Source organism: Muntiacus reevesi, chromosome 1 (genome assembly GCF_963930625.1).
Source record: "Muntiacus reevesi chromosome 1, mMunRee1.1, whole genome shotgun sequence".
In the NCBI taxonomy this organism is placed as follows: Eukaryota; Metazoa; Chordata; class Mammalia; order Artiodactyla; family Cervidae; genus Muntiacus; species Muntiacus reevesi.
Genome location: NC_089249.1, coordinates 58,007,439 through 58,029,037, shown reverse-complemented (window position 1 = coordinate 58,029,037; position 21,599 = coordinate 58,007,439). Strand labels below are relative to the sequence as shown.

The following is a 21,599-nucleotide window of genomic DNA, read 5'->3' as shown; positions in this document are numbered from 1 at the left end:
TAAAGAGATGAGAAAAGGAAGGAAGATTGGTTTGGTGTTTAGATCTGTAAGACAGTTTCTGTTCCCTCAGAGCTCCAGCTGTCATCTTGGGGGGTGTCCTGGGCTGAGGGGCACCTTTGTTCCATCTTGGGTTGGGGCAGGGGCAGGTCGTGGCCCCTGGCCTCTCCCCAGGGTTTGGGATGGGGCATGGAACTCAGGTCACCACCCTGCACCTGGCGCCCTAGGAGTGGGTTGGGGTGGGGATGGGAGCAAAGGCTGAAGCTCTGAGTCACCACACTCAGAAGTCCTCCCCACCCCAGGGCCGTCCAGTGGAGAGCCACTAACCCGGACAGTCCCAGGCCCCCCGCGGGCACCTCACTATACAGAGACTGTCCTGTTAGCAGGTCACCCCCAGGGCTGCACAATCCCCTTTCTGGGGCCGGGCCTTGGTGACCCTTCTTCCCTGGCAGAATTGAGGCAGCATTTCAGGAGCAGGTGGGTCTGGAGGCCCAGCAACCTGGTCCTGGCAGGACCCTAACCCGCTGTGTGACTCAGGCAAGTCCTTTGGCGTCTCTGAGCTCCAGTCCCTTCATCTGTGAAAAGGGGCTAAATAACCCCACTTCATGAAATCAGATGGGGGCTGCCTCGGAAGGGCTTTGTGCCCGCCTCCATCCTTGGTCTCCTGTTGGACGCTGTGTCCTGAAGGAGGCCTGGGGGTCATCCCCGCCCCTCGCCATCCTCCATGGGCCTCTGCTGGGTCTCTGCTGGTCTCTCTGCCCTGAACACACTGATGGCGGGGCCTGTGGACAGCTCTGCCGGCCTCTCAAGTCCCGTCTGTCCGGAATAGCTCTGACTCCCAACGTCTCACGGGCAAAGCCTTGTCAGCGATGATGGCCTGAAGTCTTTTGATAAATACTCCATGGAAATCATTCTCCTGGATTTCTTCAAGAGGGACTCGGATGGACTCTCTGATCCCAACGCCCACCTCCCTTGGAGCTGGACTCACCCGTGTTGCCCCTGGACTTAGTCAGGACCTACTGCATCCAGCCTCCGTGTTGGGCAGACGGGAGCTGGCGGAGGCCCTGGACCTGGGTCCACACCATGTGAGCCTGGTTTGGCGGTAAATGGATGACTTTGCATACACAGGGACAAGCGTTTTCCAATACTTGTTGTGACCGATCCTCTACTCACCTTTTCCCAAGTGTTGCTGAATTCAGGGCCGCTCTCGGTGGGTCGGGATTTTCTGCATCAGTGGATGCTAAAAGGTCAATTGACAGGTGACTCTCCAGGTGTGCTTGTCTGTGAAGTGACACTCTCGTTCCGGAAAAGGTTGGAGGCTATGATGTAATGATTTCCCCAATTCACAGGTGGGAAGAGAGAGGCAGAGAGAAGCAACTACTTGTCTCAAGCCCCAGTAAGAGTCCACTCCAGAACCCACGTGGGCGGGTGGCCCTTCTCACCTCTGGGTCTTGGGTCCTGGGTAAAACGCTCTTGGAAGATCCCGGCACAACCCCAGGGACTGGATGCAATGGTCAGGATGGAGGCAGGCCTGAGGGTGGGTGGGGAACAGGTTCTGCCTGTGACCCAGCAACCTTCCCTGCCTCCTTCTCCCCTTTTACCTGTGGCCTGGACCACATGACTTACTGGCGTTGTGTGTTCACAGCCTTCCACAGCCTTCACAACTCTGCTCTCCCTGCCCCCATGCGGTCCTTCACGCCGCCAGTCAAGCAGCCCATCTTCTCCTATTTCAGGAATATGGGCAGTGAAGGAGGCAGATTTGATGCCATCTGACTCCTGTGCCTGTTTATGTCAGAAAGCCTGGCCTTCCCACCCAGCACTGCCCAGCCGCCGTCCACAGGCCATTTCACCCTCCCCCTCCCCCCTTGGTTTGCCCCACACACCCCCGCATGCCCAGTTTTCAAAGCTTGTAGAAATGAAGTCTGCTCCGTGAAACGCAGCCACCCAATCACAGTGCTCGCTGGACGGGGTCCACTGGTCTCTTCTGGGATCACCCCGTCTTCTTCACTGGGTGCAGACCTGGCAAGGACCTCCTGGTGCTCACGGTGCCCTGAGGCCTGGCAGCCCCTTTTCACTTCCAACAGCTTGTGCCAGCCGCCTCCATCACCTAAGTCCATCTGGAGGCTTGTGGTCCAGCCAGAAGTCAGACCGTTCTGTAGCTCAGGTGGTGACCCTCTCCCATTCTTGAGGATGAGATCACTCAATGCTGGGAGAAGAATACAGTAACTTATTAAAGTTTACTTGTTCCCCTTTTAAGGTTAAAAAGAGAAAAGAATGTGCAGGTCTGAGCCTCAGGAAGGCCTGACCGATCAATATCAACCCTTATAAAAAGAGGCAGCGAGGGACTTCCTGGTGGTCCAGTGGCCAAGACTCTGAGCTCCCAATACAGGGATCCTAGGATCAATCCCTGGTCAGGGAACTAGATCCCACATGCCACAACAAAAGATCGAAGATTCAAGTACCACAACTAAGATGCTACACAGACAAACAAGTACTTTTTTTTTTATTAGTTTAAAGAGAGATCCAGAGGTTGGAGGAGTCAGGGGCAGTCCCAAGGGTGTGGGGGCAGGGAAGAGGAACTCTGATGAATCCCAGGGTTGGGGAGGTGTGAGCAATGATCTTTAGATCCCTGTCCTGGACAATATGTAACATTACCTGAGGCTCAGGGAGTAGCCACCCTGTGCCTTTTCCAGACCAAAGTCCCATTCCTTCGAGTAGAGGGCAAGTTACTGAGTCCCTGCTCACTCTGCTAAGCCACAAAACAGGCCAAAGAATCGGGTGATTAAGAAAAGGTGTTAAGGTAAGGAATAACCAGCAAATCGAGAAGATAGAAGCCTAGCGTCTCAGAATGACCATCTTACCGGGTCTTATCAGTCCAGTGTCTTTTATAGAACACAGAGGAGGAAGAGGAGAGGAAGTGCAATAAAAAGGCCATCAATCTTGCAAATACCTCCTGTGATGGCCAGTCTCAGAGAGGGGATGAGTCTACTTCTTCTTTCTTGCAATCGTTCATGGGTGGACAGGGTCAGGAGGACTTCCTGAACAAAGGCACTTCGGTTCAACATTCAGGCGATGGGGCAGGGCTCCCCAAGCAGGCCGTTGTGTACAGACACCGTCCCCTCAGTGAGGCCGTTACGTGTAGACACCGTCCCCTTAGTGGGGCCGTTGTGTATAGACACCGTCCCCTTAGTGAGGTCGTTACGTGTAGACACCGTCCCCTTGGTGAGGCCGTTGTGTGTAGACACCGTCCTTTTAGTGAACAAAAGCCACGCAAAGCCAAGGTCAAAGTGAGAGATACAGACCCAGCAAGGAGTCAGATCATGTCCTTCCCTGTAACAGACACACGGTTTAAAGTCATCTTCAAGGCTCAGAAACCCCTCCCCCCCTTCTGTCTTCCCTTCTTTCTCGGGGCCTCCCTGCCCTCACCTCCCAGTTTGCCCCTGCCCTCCCAGGCAACATTGGCCTTCTCCCCTCCTGCTCCCTCCTTTTTTCTCCCCCTTTTCCCCCTCCTTTTTCTCCTCCTCATCTTTTCCTTCTTGCTCAGTCAGGGAGCCACTGGAAAGGTCTCCTTCTTCCTCTTTTGGCCTCCTGCCTGGGACGTTCAGTGCTTCTGCAACCAGCTCTCTGCAGAACTTCTGGAAAAGGCACCGCTCTACCCTCAGTTAGCCTGTGGGCTCTGGTGAGTCTAAAACCCCTCTCCAAACACCGATGCTGAATAGAACTCACCACTCGTGGTTGAAGATAGATTCCCCCATCTCAAGTCCCCTGAGCCAGACCAGAACGGGAGAACTGTCTCCTGTCTTTTTCCTTTTGATACGATCTCATGTTTTCTTGCAGAAGAGTTCCAAGAATTGGGCCAAAAAAAATTCTCATGTCCCTGTAACTCAGGTTCTGGGATCAGTAACATTTGGCATGTTTGCCTTCTCTCTCTAGACAATAGACATAGACAAATAGATGTGGTTATAAGACATAGAAAGAGAGTGATTTTTTTTTTTTTTTTTTTTTGGTAACTGCTGGAAATTAGGTTGCAGACACTGTGGCTCTTCGATCCTAAACATCTCGATGTATTCCCCAAGAACAGGCTTTCTCTTATGTATTCACAGTACAGTTTTCAAAATTGCCCATGTAACATCAGTGCAGGTCTGTGGCTTCATTCATGGTTTACATGTACACTTTGCCAATCGTCCCCACAACGTCATTTAGGGCTGTTTTCCCTCCAGGCCAGAATCAAATCCAGAGCTGTGAGTTGCTCAGATGTCTCTGGTCTCCCTTAATCTGTCCAACTTTTTGAGTCCCCATGGAGTCCATGGAATTCTCCAGGCCAGAATACTGGAGTGGATAGCCTTTCCCTTCTCCAGGGGATCTTCCTAACCCAGGGATCGAACCCAGGTCTCCTGCATTGCGGGCAGATTCTTTACCAGCTGAGCCACCAGGGAAGCCCAACAATACTGGAGTGGGGAGCCTACCCCTTCTCCAGGGGATCTTCCCAACCCAGGGATTGAACCCAGAAGGCTACAGGGGCGATGTGTGTTAGTATCTCATTGCTGCTATAACATTCACCACAAGCTTAGTGGCTTGCTGCTGCTGCTGCTGCTAAGTCGCTTCAGTCGTGTCCGACTCTGTGCGACCCCATAGACGGCAGCCCACCAGGCTCCCCCATCCCTGGGATTCTCCAGGCAAGAACACTGGAGTGGGTTGCCATTTCCGTCTCCAATGCAGGAAAGTGAAAAGTGAAAGTGAAGTTGCTCAGTTGTGTCCGACTCTTCGCGACCCCATGGACTGCAGGCTACCAGGCTCCTTCGCCCATGGGCTTTTCCAGGCAAGAGTACTGGAGTGGGGTGCCATTGCCTTCTTCGGCTTAGTGGCTTACAAAAGCACAATTTTATTATTGGGTTGGCAAAAAAGTCCATTCAGGTTTATCCATAGGATGGTGTGGAATATTTTAGTTGAAGTTTGGAAGTCCACAAGGGGTTTCACTGGGTTAAAATCAAAGTGTTAGCAGACTCTGTTCCTTCTGGAAGTTCTAGAGGATAATTGGCTTCTTTGCTTTTAGAGCCACACAGTCTGTGGCTCATGACTCCTTCCTCCACCTTTAAAGAGAGGGAGGTGGGAGGGGGATCGGGATGGGGAATACATGTAACTCCATGGCTGATTCATGTCAATGTATGACAAAACCCAAAAAGATAAAAAATTAAAAAAATTTAAAAAAAAGTACTAATTGATAAACACTAAAAAAAATATAAAGTACTAATTGATAAACACTAAATAAATAAATAAAGTCAGCACCACATCATGTTTAAATCTCTCTCTGACTCTTCTGCCACTCTCTTCTGTCTTTTAAGGACCCTTGTGATTACAATGGATCCACCCAGATAATCCAGAATAATCTCCCTGTTTTAAGATCCTTCCTTTAATCACATCTGCAAAGACACTTTTGACATATTCGCAGGTTCTGAGTATTGGGATGTGGACAAGCCAGCATCCTGTCATTTCTTGAACACTTGCTTGCTTTCTGGCATAAAATGTCCTGGGCTCAGGCTTCCAGGATTCCCTGAGAAGCACTGCTCTACCCCGATTCCTATAGAGAAGCTTCTGCTCCATAAATTCTGAAGCCCCTTGCCCTCCAGTCAGCCCCTCTGGAGTCCTCCAACCTGAAAGTCACACTTTCCCATCTGCTTCCTGCCCTACCCTGGTTCCTGGTTTATGCCTCAGTTCCTTCATTTGTAAAATGGGGCTGGTAATATCTCACTGGGCAGTTGTGACAATAAAATAGATGACCTAGGTAAAGGACTTGACCCAGTGCCAGGTAGGAGGCAGACACCTGCAAGGGTGTTTCATCAGTCCTCTCCTAACTGTCCCATCCCTTCTTTTTAGGTGCTCAGAGGCACATTCTCTGCTTTATTTTACTATTTTATTCATTGCCTGCCCCTCCCCATTTCTGTTTCTCTTGTCATCCACTCCTTGTAGTCATACCTGATGATATATGCAATATCTGACCTTCCAACCCATCTTCCAGGCAGTTAATACATTATTTTTTTTTTAACTTTTAACAAATGTATTTTAAATACAAAATGCTTTTCAGGAGTCCACAAGTTTCATATCTCTAAAAAAACGACGTAATTTTTAGGGTTCAAAAATTCTGCTCTTCAAAAGAAATGCCTGAGTGTTTTCTTCCATAGTTTCAGTCTTTCTACACTCAACTATTTGACTACTTGATGCTACCCCAGACAGACCTGACTTGACTGAACTGCTTTATGTGTTACTAACTTTCCCAAAAGAAAGTTAAAAAAGGAGTTTGTAGTCAAGGCAAATCTCTAATACAATGTTTAATGCAATATCTAACACAAAAGAAGATTTAAAAAGATCATTTCTTTCCTCATCGATTTGCAGGAGTTAATTTTTTGTAAAAGCAAAGCAAAAAAAAAATTTACAAGTTGTGAAACCGAGGGTTCCTTTTTCACTCAAGATGTTTACTACTCAAAATGACAACAATTACATCTTTAAGAATATAATAAAAGGGGTGGAAAACAGCAATACAATTGACAAAGTGTAGATGTTAAATAAACTAAAGACTTTTTAAGGGTTCTTTTTAAGGAGTAGGAAGGATTAGAAGTTTGGGGAAATCCAGAATTTGAAAAAAAAAAAAAGGAAAGAGAAAAAGATGTCCTCAACTGCAACCCCTCTGTTCATCAGTAGCGTCTTGGGCTGCAGGATGGAGCGCTGGATCATGGTCTGTATCGACTACAGTGAGGAGAAGGGATCTTCTGCACCGGTGATCATAGTCTTTATATCTGTCATACCCACGCTGGTACCCTCTATCAGAGTAATAGAGTCGGTTCTGCTCGTCCTCTGCCTCCACACTCCCGCCACCGCCACAGGGTGGTCGGCCAGTGTGTATACCTGAGCCCCCTGGGTGATAGAGCAATCCACACAAACTCTCCTGCCACCCAGTTCCCGCCCATTTGTCCTTTGAGTCATCTACTCTCTGGAAATAAACAAAAGCACACCCTCAGGATCATCCAGTTCGCTGGTCATAAACCACATTGACGCCACTCAGTGGTCGTACCATTGAGCGTACAGGCTGAGGGGCTCGCCTCACTGCCTGCATGTCTCCCCTGTTTAGGGAATGTAGAGTGACATCGGCTCCTTTGACGCCGGTATCCTGATGCACCTGACCTACTTCGAGATCGTCTCTCTGGCCTCAAAGTTGTTCTCCTCTACATCACCCGTGCCAGCCAGGCACTCCCCAGAACTAAATAAGAGATAAATCTTGCCTTGAGGACCGGTGGCCTAATCAACCCACTAACTGGACAGTGAGGAAGAGGGAAGGGTCAGCAACAACGGCCCCTCCACTCCACTCCCGCTCTGCCAAAAAGGCGCCACCAATGCCTTATTTTAAAAATACACAGCAGAAAAGTATTTTGTTGTTGTTGTTATTCAATCACTGAGTTGGGTCAGACTCTCTGTGACCCCCATGGACTGCAGAACACCAGGCTTCTCTGTCCTCCACTATCTCCCAAATTTGCTCAAACTCATGTCCATTGAGTTGGTAATGCCATCCAACCATCTCATCTTCTGTCATCCCCTTCTCCTCCCGCCTTCAATCTTTCCCAGCATCAGGGTCTTTTCTAATGAGTCAGCTCTTTGCATCAGGTGACCGAAGTATTGGAGCTTCAAGTTCAGTATCAGTCCTTCCAATGAATATTAAGGATTGATTTCTTTTAAGATTGACTAGTTTCATCTTCTTGCAGTCCAAGGGACACTCAAGAGTCTTCTCCAGCACCACAATTCAAAAAACATCAACTCTTCAACACTCAGCTTTCTTTATGGTCCAACTCACATTTGTACATGACTACTGGAAAAACCATAGCTTTGACTGTATGGATGTTTTTTGGTAAAGTGATGTCTCTCCTATTCAGTATGTAGTCTAGGTTTGTCATAGCTTTCCTTCCAAGGAAGAGTCTTTTAATTTCACAGCTGCAGTCACCTTCTACAGTGATTTTGGCCCCCCCCCCCCAAAATAAAATCTGTCACTGTTTCCACTTTTCTCCTTTCTCTTTGCCATGAAGTGATGGGACTGGATGCCATGATCTTAGTTTTTTGAATGTTGAGTTTTAAGCCAGCTTTTTCACTCTCCTCTTTCATTTTCATCAAGAGGCTCTTTAGTTCTTCTTTGATTTCTGCCATAAGCGTGGTGACATCTGAATATTTGAGGTTGTTGGTATTTCTCTTGGCAATCTTGATTCCACCCTGTTATTCATCCAGTCTGGAATTTTGTATGAGTATAACTTGTACTCTGCATACAAGTTAAATAAGCAAGGTGTTGAGATACAGACTCGATGTACTCCTTTCCCAATTTTGAACTAGTTTCTTCCTTGTCTGGTTCTAACTGTTGCTTCTTGACCTGTATACAGATTTCTCAGGAGGCAGGTAAGATGGTCGGATACTCCCATCTCTTTAAGAATTTTCCACAGTTTGTTGTGATCCACACAGTCAAAGGCTTTAGTATACTTGATGAAGCAGAAGCAGATGTTTTTCTGGAATTCTCTTTCTCCCATACACCCCAATGTTCATAGCAGCGCTATTTACAACAACCAAGAAATGGAAGCAACCGCAACGTCCATTAACAGGTCTGTGTTTGAGGGAGCAACAGTCAGAGCAGAAAGAGCTCTGCAGGTCCTCATCCAAGCCCTCACATTATACTGGAAAACTGCAGCCCGGATAGAGTGAGAAACCTGAGCAAACTCCCAGTCACAGGTTGGGGGGGCTGAGTTTAGAACCCAGGCTCCCCCTCCAAGGGCTCTCCCAGGTCCCTGATCCAACACAGCTGCAGAATTAAGTCTGACTTGACCCCCAAGACCCGATGGATATTGTGTGTCCAGCTCCCCCACTTCCTGGCTACCAGGTTCCCTTGCCCTCTCAGTTTCCTCATCTGTGAAACGGGGGCCAGAGCAGCCCTCCCTTCACGACTGCCAGAGACCTGGCAGAAGAGCTGGTCCCGCTCCCCTGAGGCCCCTTCACCCAGAAATCTGGGACTGTGCTCCGGACCAAGGGCGTGCGCGTGGGGTGCGTTAAGGAGCTCACGCCCTGCTGACGCTTCCAGGGCACACCTGGTGCACACCCAGGGATGGGGATGGGGATGGGGATGGGGATGGGGATGGGGGGCGGGGTCTCGGCTCGAGGGACCTCATTGGCTGGTGGGGCGGGTGATGCAGCCCGGGGGCGGGGCTTGGGCTCCCGTCTGAGCTTCACCTCAAGTCCAAGTTTGCCCTCAACCAGTGAAGCTTCCCGCTGGAGCACCCCCTCTCTGCCCCGTCCGCCAGCGATCGCCCGCTGCCCACCCTGTTCCGGCCGCATCCCTGGGTCCGGCCCCGTCGCCATGAGCTGCTTCGAGAAGGAGGGCAGCTGGAGCCTGTCCTTCGCGGGAGCGGGTTTCCTGGGCCTCTACCACGTGGGGGTGGTCCACTGCCTGAGGCAGCGCGCCCCGCGCCTCCTCCGCGGCGCCAGCCGCTTCTACGGCTCCTCGTCCGGGGCGCTCGTAGCCGTCAGCGTCGTCAGCGGCTTGTCTGTCGGTGAGTCCGGCGACTGACTGCGTGGACCAGGAGCGCGGGGAGCATCGGCTTGCCTGCCCGAGGCGACGCTGATTCCAACCCGCGAGGGTGGGCTCGGAGAGGGGTGTCTCAGGGAGCCTGGCGCGGTGCCCTGCGCTCCCTACAGCCAGCCCGTTCCCACTTAATCCTTTTGAGAACCCCAAGGACGTGAGACCACCGGCTCCCCATTTTCCAGAGGATAGATCTGAGGTTTAGAGGCTGGAAGACTGTTCCCAAGGTCAAGAGACTGCACAGAGCATTTATTTATTTATTTTGATATTTATTTATTTGGCTGTGCCTCGTCCCTTAGTTGTGGCACGCAGGATCTTTCACTTGCAGCATGTGGGATCTAGGGATCCCTGACCAGGGATGGAACCCAGGCCCCCTGCTTTGGGAGCCCAGAGTCTTAGCCACTGGACCACCAGGGAAGCCCCCTGCACAGAGCGTTTGGAAGCAGCGCTGGACGCAAATTCTGAGCTGGAGTGGAGGGGGGAGACCATTCATTCCCATGGCACCCGGGAGGGAGGTCAGGGGCTGAGGACCCCCTCCCTCCCCCACCCCGCAGACTTCTGCTGCTCCCGCCTTATGGCCATGGTCAAGCAAGTGGAGCAGCTGAGCCTGGGCATCTTCCACCCTGCCTTCACGCCCATTGAGACCATCAGGCAGGAACTGCAAGACTGTCTGCCCGCCGACGTTCACATCCTGGCCTCCCAGCGGCTGGGCATCTCACTGACCCACTGGCCCGACGGCGAGAACGTCATCGTCACCGACTTCACCACCCGCGATGAGGTCATCGAGGTGAGCAGGGGGCAGGACGCAGGGCCTGGCAGCAGGTGCGTGAGCGCGATCTCCTACCCCAGTGACCTGCAGGCGCCTTCCAGAGCAGACTCTGCTCTGGGGCCCTGGGAAGGGGGCGCAGATCAAGCAGGAGATAGACCTCATTTTGTTTACTAACGGGGGAGTTGAGTTGCACAGGGGGGCGGCCACGCGAGTATGGCTCCCGAGCCTGCTGTTCAGAGGCCTCTCAGCTGTACACGGAGGGTATGGCTGGGGTAGAGGGGCCAACTCAGGCTTCTTCAGTCAGGGCCCCCCTGGGTCTGCTCTTCCTGGAGGGGGGGTGCCTGTCCACCCCAACCTGGTCCTCAAGGTGCTTTTTGATGCAGCAGGGAAGCATCGATTCTCTGTTATGTGCCAGTTGCCACCCCAAGTGGGGACAGCAGAATGACACAGACAAAAATCCTTGTCTTCTGGGGGCTCCTATTCAAACCTGTGAGGGTACAGATAATGGCCACAAGCTCATGTAAGGAAATAAGAAACAATCCAGTGTTGGAATAAAATCGGGGGATACAGCAGGGAGCCCCAGAATCAAGGAGGGGCAGGGTCCCCGGGGAGCTCAGAGAAGGGTCGGGCACAGCTCTGCTCAGCCTTGCAACCGGGTCCCTGCAACAGAATCCTCTTCACCATGGTGACCCATCGCCCCACACAGGGACCGTCTCTGGGTGCTGACCGGTGTATGCAGTGCTGTGCTAAGTCACTCCAATCGTGTCCAACTCTTTGCGACCCCATGGACTGTAGCTCACCAGGCTCCTCTGTCCATGGGATTCTCCAGGAGGGAACACTGGAGTGGGTTGCCATGCCCTCCTCGATGGGATCTTCCTGACCTAGGGGTCAAACCTGAGTCTCCGTGTCTCCCGCATTGGCAGGCGGGAAGCCCAGTGTGTGCAAGAGAGGCGCCAGTCCTTTGCTGCGAGTTCAAGTCCATGGGCTCCTGGGACTCCAATGAGTGTCCCAGATCCGGGCCTGGATGGCACGTAGTATGAGTGTCCCAGATCCGGGCCTGGATGGCATGTAGCACAGGGCCTGGCACTCAGCAGGTGCTCAGAAAACAGCCGCTGGTGCTCTGATGACGAATCCATGGGAACAAAGCTCTCAGCTGCACCTCTACCCTGTCAGAGGTGGGATGGGTTCTGCATCTCCCAGAAAGGGTTGGGGGGATGGTTCCAGAAGTCGAGTCCCAAGAGACAGGGTTCTATGATCGATGAGTCTGGTAAGCCCTAGGTCAGCGGCTTTCAACTAAGGGTGATTTTCCCACCTGGAGACATTTAGCAACATTGGAGACATTTTTGGCTGTGACAGCTCTATGTGAGTTTGTGTGTGTGTGTGTGTGTGTGTGTGTGTACGCGTGCTTGCGAGCACAAATTACTGACAGCTACAGGGTACAAGCTGAGAATGTTGTTAAATATCCTGCAATGCACAGGACAGTCGCCCTCCCGCCAACGGAGACTTCTCCAGCCCCCAAGCGTCACTTGTATCAGGGTCTCTGTCAAGCATCTTTTTCACTGCAGGACTTGTCAGAGCCTCTACTGGGAGGGGTAGACAGTGTTTTCCAAATGGGGAGAGAATCAGGGTTTCTTGTCAAAGGTGCCTCTGGTAGGATGACCCCTGGTCCAGGGAACACACTTTAGGAGACATACCTAGATTCTCGGTGGAGAATTCCTGGCAGTTGGATAAAGGAGAAATGGTACTCGGTGTCTGCCTATCCTTGAGGGAAAAGTCCCAGCAACAGTCCTGAGTGAGCAAGGGACCGAGCAGGAAGAGGAGGGCAGGTGTCACGATGAACTCCTGTTCAAATCGCCTCCTATGTTTCTGTTTTTTGGCTGCACTCCACAGCCTGCGGGATTTTAGATCCCTGACCAGGGATTGAACCCTGGCCCCTGCAGTGGAAGCGCTGAGCCCTAAGCACCAAACCCTCAAACCCCTTCTTAACTCTGAGAACTAGGCTGGGACGAGGTGATACCTCCGCTCCCTGGACACGGCTCTCCTGACAGCGGTGTGGGCTGTTCTGGGTTAGACCACATGCCCAGAGCGGGTTCTGAACTCCGGGAGCGTAAACAATTGTGTTATCACTGGCTTATCTCCCCAGGCCTTGGTCTGCTCCCTGTACTTCCCTTTCTACTGTGGGACGATTCCTCCCATGTTCAGAGGGAAGGTGAGTGCACTTCGGGGGCTCGGTGACCCAGTCTGCCCCAGCCCTACCGAGAGGTGTGTGGGTGGAGGAACCAGGGCTCCTGGGTGTGTCAGCCACCCCCCACCCTGGTCCCACGAGTGCTCAGAGCAGCCCGGGTTAGGGGCTGGCATAGTGGTTCAGGGTAGCTGGAGGTGACCTGCTGCAGCCAGTTTCCGGGGGTGGCTTCGTGGCCGTGTGGGCGGAGAGCACCCCCAGGGCAGCCAGGCCCCCTGAATTGCAGCGCTACATTGACGGCGCTCTAAGCAACAACCTGCCCTTCGCGGACTCGCCCTCCGCCATCACTGTGTCGCCCTTCCACGGGACGGTGGACATCTGTCCCCAGAGCAGCTCGGCTAGCATACACGAGCTGAATGCCTTCAACGCCAGCTTCCAGATCTCCACCGAGAACTTCTTCCTGGGCATCACCTCCCTCATCCCCTGCAGCCCCGAGGTAGGTCTGCCCCCCCACTCCCCGTGACCAGCCTTGAAGGTGTTAGAGGCTTGGCTGTGAGCTAGTGCCCCGTGAGTCAGACTCTGTGCCCGGGAGCCCTCCCCACAAGCTCGGGGCAGTTAGGGTGGGTGTCCCGAGTCTCACGGTCAAGCCCTTGAACGCAGCCTGGGCTCCCGATGTGTCCTGACTCATGCTTCATGTCGGGGCAGCACCCCAAGGCCACTTCTGCTGAACTGGGGTTTAAGCCAGGCCTCTGCGGGTGCTATTCAGGGTTAGGCTCGGTGACAAGGTACTGCGGTCATCTCCATTCCTCAAGGAAGGACACCGAGGCTCAGAGAGGGTAAGCAACTTCTTCAAAGTCACACAGCCTGGAAACAGCAAAGCCAGACTTCAGATCCTCAGCTAGCCCGAACCCATGATCAGTCTTAACGGCTGCCCTAGACTGTGGCCAGACTGACCCTCTGTATGGCAGCAAGGTACAGGCACAGAATAAGGTGGACAATAGACCCCCGTTTCCTGCTCTTTGCTCTTTGGGAATATCTGGGACGTGGGTGATTTGACAACCGTTTGTCATCCTAACAAGCTCCTTCATGCCAGTCACACTCTGGCCCTCCGCTAGTCCTCCACTTCTTTTATGGTTGTGTAGTATTTTGTAATTCATGAAACAAAGTCCTGTTCATTTAAGCTGATCCTCCCTACACCCATGGAGTGGACAGAAAATCTCACCCTGATTTTACAGCTGAGGAAGGTGAGGCCTGCAGGTGACTCTCTGCTCCTGGTAGGGCTCTGATTGAGAGACTTGGCCATCTCAGGGTGGTCCTGGCCATGAACACCCAAGGGCAAGGGGCACTGCCGTGTATTGATCTGTAGGGCTCAGACATCCCTGGCCAGGCCTTATGATCCCATTTTCCAGAGGGGGAAACTGCGGCCAGAAAAGGAGAGTCTGGAGCAAAAGCCCCCAGCCCCCAGGGTGTCTCAGAGTGGGAAGGTGAATGAAGCTGTCGGGAGGGAGTTGCTGGAGAAGATGCCTCCCCCCTGAGGTCCTGGGACCCTCCCCATTCAGTGCTGGCCAGGGACCCTCGGGGTCCTCGAGCCCTGCTGAGAGGGGGTCTCGGGAAGCCCAGGCTGCCCTGGGATCCAGTTGAAGATGAGTCTCTGGCCTGTGGCTACTGGCTCGAGGGGCGGCGCAGGCCTGCTGCACCCCAGCTTCACCCGTGTGTTGGCAGGTAGTGGCCGACAGCTGCAGACAAGGCTACCTGGATGCCCTGAGGTTCCTGGAGAGACGCGGTAGGTGGTGGCGCCCCACAGGAGCTGGGCATCGCCCCCCCCCCATGTGAGTGCCAGGTAGATCCCGCCTCTCAGCTATTTGAGTTCTCAGGGACCTTGGCTCATTCATTCTCTTCCTCAGCGTCTGCTCTGTGCCGCATGCTGGGGACCCAGGGAGGAATCGCACATGTCTCCTAGTCTCCAGCTGCCCACTGCCTGGTGCGAGGGGGACAGATCAAGAGAGGGATATTCCCCTGGGATAATGGAGGGATGCTCAGGGTCATGGGAGCCCAGCGGGGGCACCTGACCCAGTCTGGTGGGTGGGGTGGGCAACGAGGACTTCCTGGAGGTGGTGAATGATAAGCTGGGTTTTAACTAGTCATGAAGGCTACAGAAATACTGACAATGGGAAGGAAGAGGGCACTCTAGGCAGGGAGAAGAAGGGCAAGAGCAAAGGCACAGAACTTGACACTTCGAGGGTGCATACCTCAGTGGGGCCATAGGAGTGTGTGTGTGTGAGATGGAGCACTGGGCGGGTCAGAGAGGTCTCCTTAGCTGGAGAGCTTGCTGTCATCCCACAGGGCCGTGCTCTTCAACATGGTAGAGCTGAGACTTGAACTCAGACCGTCTGGCTCCAGAGCCCATGACCCTTGACCCCCACTGTATGGCCCCAAGCCCTCGGCAGCAGGAAGCACTCACTGAGCACATAACATGTTCAGACATAGAAAGCTCCGACCTGGGCTCGAGCCTTGTGTATTCATTGCATTCGAACAACCACACACAGCAGGTCTTAATTCCCTCCCCTCCCCGTTTTCTAGGGAAGGAAGCCACGTACCGAGCTGTTAGATCACGGAGCTGGCGGTGGTGACCCCAGGATCCGAGTCTTAGGCTGGGTCTTCTGGGCCTGGGGCCTGTGAACCCCTAGAAAGTGCACAGGAATCAGACGGCAGACAGAGCTGGGCCAGGGAGCGCAGGGCGAAGTCATTCAGGACCCGCCGAGGGTCCGCCCATCCTGCATCCCCAGAGCTGGCTTCAGGCGCCGAGGACCGCTGGGCAGGTCAGTGTCGCCGGGCGGCTCCAGCTGTGCTGACCCGTGGTGTCCCCCCTCTCCCCTCACCCAGGACTCACCAAGGAGCCAGTGCTGTGGGGCTTGGTGTCTAAGGAGCCCCCAGCCACAGCTGACGGGGCCCCAGGCGCTGCCCACGACGGAGGCCAGGAGGAGGGCCTGTCGCTCAGCTGGGCGGTGCCCAACGTGCTGGTCAAGGACGTGCCCGACTTTGAGCAGCTCTCCCCGGAGCTGGAGGCTGGTACTGCCCCTCTCGTCCCATCCGGGCTCACCTTCCAGGTGCCCTGCACGTGGGGGGGCGGCTCGGGCCGGGGACCCCGCCTTGAAGGTGCTCGTGGTCTGCAAGAGGAGAGGACTCAGGCGTGCCAGGCATGATGCCCAGGGCCTCTTACACCTTGTCCCCTTCACTCCTCACCACAACCCGAGTGGGCGCGAGTGTTTTTCATCACCTATTTCGCTGATGAGGAAACTGAAGCTCAGAGAAGGGAAGGGACTCACCAAGGTCTCAGGACCTACAACTGGGGGATTCGAACCCAAGTCTGTGCCTGAGAAAGCTGGGTCTTTGCCCACTGCCCAGGGAAGGGCAGAAGGTGCCGAGGGGCAAAGGAGAGGCACACACAGGCTTTCCAGGTGGAGATGGACTCATTTTATCCCCTGCCCCAAATACTCTGAGGATGGTACTGAATGGTCCCCCCTGGACAGTTGAGGAAACCATAGCACAGAGAGCTTAAGTGACCTGCCCAAGGTCACCCAGCTGGCAAAACAATTAGTCAGCCCTCCTGCTCGGTGACCTAAATGTCACAAAGGCCCCAAACATGTCGTGGCCGTGGGAGTGGGAGTCTGGACAGCATCTCAGTGAGGTGTGAATGGAGGGGTTGGCCAAGCAAAAGAGGGGCCAGATGAGCATCCAGGCAGTGGGTGTGGCCTGTGCAAATGTCCTGGGGTTGGTGGGGAGCGGAGGGGGCCCCTGTAGCTGAGGGAGAGGTGGGTCAGCAGCGATCAGCTTGGGGAGGATTGGAGGGTGGGGCAGATGGCCTCAAAAGCTGCAGGAGGAAAGAAGACTGGGAGCTGCTGGGGTAGGGGCGACCCCTCACTTTCAGGGTTCACGGTTGCTCTGAACTCTGGGTCCCAGTGTTGACTGAACCTAGCTGAGAGGAGACAGGCTGAAGAGGTGGGAAGCTGGGAGGAGAGGTGATGGTGGTCAAGGCCAGAGTAGGGGCAAGGGGGTGGGTGAGGAAATGAGGCGAGCCCCTCTTTCTGCATGGAAGACCACACAGGCACAAAGACGCAGGTCTGCATCTGGGCTGAGCCCCTGAGGTCCAAGCCTGGGGCTCTGGAACCCCGGCAGTGGCCCACAAGGGGGCACCAGAGAGCGCCTCTGAAGGCCTTTACAGTATCTCCTAATCCTGGCCGCCTCTGCTGATGGGGATTCTACCCGTATCCCATTTTTCAGAGGCAGTGACCTGGTTCAGGGACAGGATGGGACCCATCCTGGGCCACACGGCAGGTTACAGGGAGCCAGGTCTTGGGACTGTGTTTTGCAGGAACCTGGAGTTGAGGCTGGTGGTGTGTGCCTGGCCAAGCCATAGTCTGGAGGTCAGGATCTGGGTTCTGGCTGTCTCCCAGCCAGGATGCTGGGCCCTTGCACTCTGATCAGTTAAGGGGCTGGGGGCTTAGGAAGTGGTCGTGTGGTCACAGCTGCTGTCATCTATAGCACCGATGTTATGGGAAGGAGGTGTGGTGGGCACTTGTCCCCCCAGGGGCCACAGCAGACTTTCCAGAGGGGCAGGAGAGGTGGGAGGAGTGCAGGGAGCCCAACAGGTTCCACCCTGGCCCCACCACTTCCTGGCAATGGGCTTGGCTGAGTCACTGCTCCGTTCTGAGCCTCAGTTCACTCATCTGTGAAAGGGGCACACTCTGCCATTTCAGGACTAACGAGGGAGCCTGGGCGGGGCTCCATCAAAGCAGCTGCTTCCCCTGCAGACTGGCTGGGAGTGGGGGTGTCCTCTGTGGGCCATGGGAGGTGGAGAGGGGCTCGGGCTGTCTTCCCTAAGGGTGACCTTGAGGGGGCGGCTGGAGGGGCTGGGGGGGCAACCGTGGCCTCTCTCGTAGCACTGAAGAAAGCCTGCATGCGGGACCCCAGAGCCTGGGCCTCCTTCTGCCGCTCGGGGCCCGGGCGGGCGCTGACGTACCTGCTGCTGCCTTGCACGCTGCCCTTTGAGTACGTCTATTTCCGGAGCAGAAGGTGAGGCATGGCCAGGGGTCCTGGGAAGGGTCTGACCTGTTGAGACCGGTGCCTGTGGCAGGGAGGGCAGCTGGCACACTGGGGCGGGGGGCAGAGCAGGGCTGGTGTCCCCACACCGCCTGACGCGGCTGCAGGCCCTCAGGAGTCTTGGTCTCCTCTGGGAGACGGGACTGATGGGGTGGTTGGGTGACAGCTGCGACTTTAGTCCCCTGGAAATGGGATCTCGTGGTCAGCCTGGACCCTCCCATCTCTAGGACCTTTGGTCCATTGTTCCACCTGTCAGAGCCTCAGAGGGAATGAGTTCTTTCTGAGCGTGGCTCTAGGGGTTGGTCTGCCTCAGATTAACTGTGTGGCCCAGGCCAGGTATCTTGACCTCTCTGGGCCCCAGATTCCTCTTCTGTAAAATGAGGCCTTTCTAGAGCAGACTAGCAGACTAGGCCCTCACTAACCGTCTAACTTTGCTGGTTAATGGATCAATCCCTGTTGTTTGTTCATTCATTCCACCAATAGTTACTGAGGGTCCATCAAGGGTCAAGCCTTGGCTGGGGGCCAGGGGGCAGGACTGACTGAGACCCAGCTCTGACCTTTTGGAGATCACAGCCCACCGATCATCACATATTTATCTGTGTGATCCAGCTGTGCCTACGGATACCTAGAGAGATCAGCAGTGGCTATGGATTCCTAGGAGAGGTGTACAGTGGCTGGGAACTGGGGCAACTCACAAGATAGGTTATGTGATCAGGAAAGGCTGTTTAGAGGAGATAACTTTGGAGCTATAATCTGAAGGATGAGTAAGAGTCCGCTAGGCCAAGAAGGATGGAGCAGCATGTGCAAAGGTCCTGGGGCAGAAAGCAGAGGGAGTAAAGCTCGTCTGAGGAGCAGAAAGGGAGGCTAGTGTGGCTGAAGCCAAAATCTGGAGTGTGTAAAAGATGGAGTCGAGGAAGCCGGCAGGGGCTAAACACACAGGGGTCTGTGGCCAGGTGAGGGGTGTGGTCTTTATCCTAATGGTTACAGGAAGGCCAAAGAGGATTCTAGCAGGAAAGTGTCATGTATTGATCTGTATTTTTTTAAAAATTCCCCAGTCCCCGGAAGAAGGTCTGTGACAGCGAGTCATGTGTTTCTGTCTTGCTCTATGCAGAGTCCATGACTGGGTTAGCCCTGCTGTCTGAACTGCTGGTGACCCAAAGCTGGGAGACAGCTTTCTGTTGATGTGGACTTTTCCTTATGTGGAGCTTTTAGACTGCAACCACAAGTTGAAATCAAAAAAGATAAATGCAAGTTCTAGCCATTTCAGTTACAAAAAGAAGATCATTGTAAGAGTATTGATGGAGCCACTTGCCCAGACCACAGGGGTCTTCTCTGTAACCTACATGCTCAATCACAGCATTGGTGATTCAGTGGTAGAATTCTCGCCTGCCATGTGGGAGGTCCGGGTTCGGTTACTGGCCAAAGCAGGGTGATGTTTTGAGGCTTCTCTGGTGACTCAGTTGTAAAGAATCTGCCTGCTAATGCAGGGAGAAGTGAGTTTGATCCCTGGGTCAGGAGGAGACCTGGAAAATGAAATGGCAACCCACTCTAGTATTCTTGCCTGAAAGATCCCATGGACAAAGGAGCCTGGCAGGATACAGTCCATGGGGTCCCAAAAGAATCGTACACAACTTAGCAACTAAACAGCAACAACAAAACCCTCAAAAAACACCATGGGGCAGAACATAACTTTAAGTTTGGGGCGTCGCTGGTGGCTCAGACGATAAAGAATCCACCTGCAATGCCGGAGATGCAGGTTCGATCCCTGGGTCAGGAAGATCTCCTGAAGCAGGAAATGGCAATCTGCTCCAGTATTCTTGCCTGGAAAACCTCATGGACAGAGGAGCCTGGCAAGCTACTGTCCATGGGGTCGAAAACAGTTAGACAAAGTTGAGCGACTGAGCATGCACATACTCAACATATAGGTTACAATGATAGGGGCAGAAGGTCCAGAAACAAGGGAGGGAACGGTTCAATTCATGTTTGGCTTGTCGCAGTACACCCGGTGGGCTGTCTGAGTCTCAGAAAGTGCCTGGCCAGGCGTCCTCTCAGCTGTAGTTGGGTGATGCTGCCCTCTGCTGATCCTGTGTGGTCTACATGGGGAGCCCCAGGAGGGTGCTGGGCAGGAGGTCAGATGTGTTTAGGAAGCCACCGGCAGCCTAAAGGAGTGTGGATGAAGGGGTGTGAAGGGTAGAGGGCAGTGGCTGTTCAGGGAGGGGGTGGGACAGAAACACGGAGGCGGTGAGGTGATGGTCCTCACTTGCTTGGAGAGAAACTGAAGCCCCCAAAGATTCCCTGGCCTGCTGAGACCACACAGAAGATGAACAGGGCAGCAGGGCTGCAGCGCAAGCCAGCCTGACTTCAAAGCCCTGGCCTTTCCACCCCAGGGCTTCCCACTTGTGCCCTTTGGAGTTGATGACCCCGAGGGCCTGGTGGTCTCCATCAAGTTCATGTCTGTGGGGATCATTCCCCGCCCCCTGGTGCCTCTGCAGGTGCCGACCTGCTATGCAGTGCAGTCAATGCAGCTGGAGCTCCATATCCCGCTTCCTCCTTCCTTTAGCCCTGGTGCTTGGGTGCGGGGGACCCTAGCTCTGCTCCGGCCCCGTGGGGGAGGGTGGGCTCTGCTAGGCTGCACGCCCGGCTAGGCACAGACCAGGGCTGCTGCTGCTGCCTCTTCTCCAGGTTGGTGGCGTGGCTGCCGGATGTGCCGGCCGACTTGTGGTGGATGCAAGGCTTGCTGAGGAGCTTGGCCCTCGAGGTCTATTCCAGGACGAAGGACCAGCTCCTTAGGTTGGTCGGGTGAGACGGGCAGACGGGCCTAGGGCAGGGCAGGTGGCCGCGCTGGGGGAGGGGAGGTGCTCGCTGGCTCCCCGGACCCTGGGCGGGCAGTCGCATCATCTGTGTCCCCATCCACCCATTCGTGCAGCCCCGGAACACGTGCTTGGTCCCTGCTGTGAGCCAGACCCATGGTGGCCTCCAGGCAGGAGCTGGCCAGTCACATTCATCAGTCTTGGGGGGGGGGGTCACCCTGCCCCCTTCATCCCCAGGGACGGCCTGAGGTCACAGGGCATGAGTGGGTCTCTCTGCCCTGCCAGATCCCCACCAGTCCTCCTGCCATCCTTCCAGACGTCCCCCGGGCCTGGTGTGGGGTCTCCCCAACCTGCCCTCCCTCCTCACTGGAGACCCCAGCTTTCCCCCCTCTCACCCCGCCCCTTACACCCACCCGGCACCATTTGTTAAACAAGGAAGTCGGCACCGTGTTCCCAGGCAGCGGCTACCCTGGAACCTTCCTGCTATCCCCGCTTGGCCAGGATAAGGGTTTATTGTAGAATTTGGGAGAAGAGCAACCCAGGGCTTCATCCAATCCTAGGCTCTGAAAATTTGCCTTTGCTGGCTTCTGCTTCTTCCGCAGCCTGCTTGCCACCAGCCCCCTCCAGCCTAAAGCCACTCCTCCCAAGGACCTGGCCAAGGAGCCCAGACCCACCCATCAGGCCTGAGGGGACCGTGCCAGCCCAGCCCAGTGATTGGCCTCCCCTGCCTCGCATCGTGGCCCTTGTCCCGTGCCCACACCTGCCCCAGTCCTTGAGTCCTGACCCATCTCCCGGAGCTCAGAGTCAGACCCCTAGCCCAGGGTGGGCACTGGAATTGTCAGCCACGTGGAGGGTGGAGAGGACAGAGACTCTTGTCACAGGCCACGTGGGCAGGTGGCCCCCAGGAGTGAGAAGAGACCCCCTGAGCAGAATGTTATTCTGCTTCAGGTTCTTCTTTTCTGGGTGAGATGCAGCCTCTTGGTGCACCTCCAGGTTACTGTGTGCCTGGGTCATCCTCCCATCTCATCGCAGGGAGGAAGGAAGGCAGGGGCTGAGACACATGTCTGGTTCTATAATTTCCATTTGGAGGACTTGGGGCAGCACCTCGGGGAATAAGGGTTTGAGTGTGTCATAGAGCAG

General features: G+C 54.5%; 1 protein-coding gene across 1 annotated transcript; it reads left to right on the top strand.

The window, feature by feature from the left end:
* The first annotated feature begins 9,376 nt into the window (after positions 1 to 9,376).
* PNPLA5 (patatin like phospholipase domain containing 5) lies at positions 9,377 to 21,146 on the top strand. Its single transcript, XM_065938088.1, has 11 exons — positions 9,377 to 9,569; positions 10,153 to 10,385; positions 12,511 to 12,576; positions 12,836 to 13,045; positions 14,272 to 14,332; positions 15,433 to 15,618; positions 17,490 to 17,622; positions 20,332 to 20,448; positions 20,539 to 20,602; positions 20,697 to 20,791; positions 21,062 to 21,146. The coding sequence occupies exons 1-11, from the start codon at positions 9,377 to 9,379 to the stop codon at positions 21,144 to 21,146; spliced, it is 1,443 nt and encodes a 480-aa protein (XP_065794160.1).
* Positions 21,147 to 21,599: the final 453 nt, after the last annotated feature.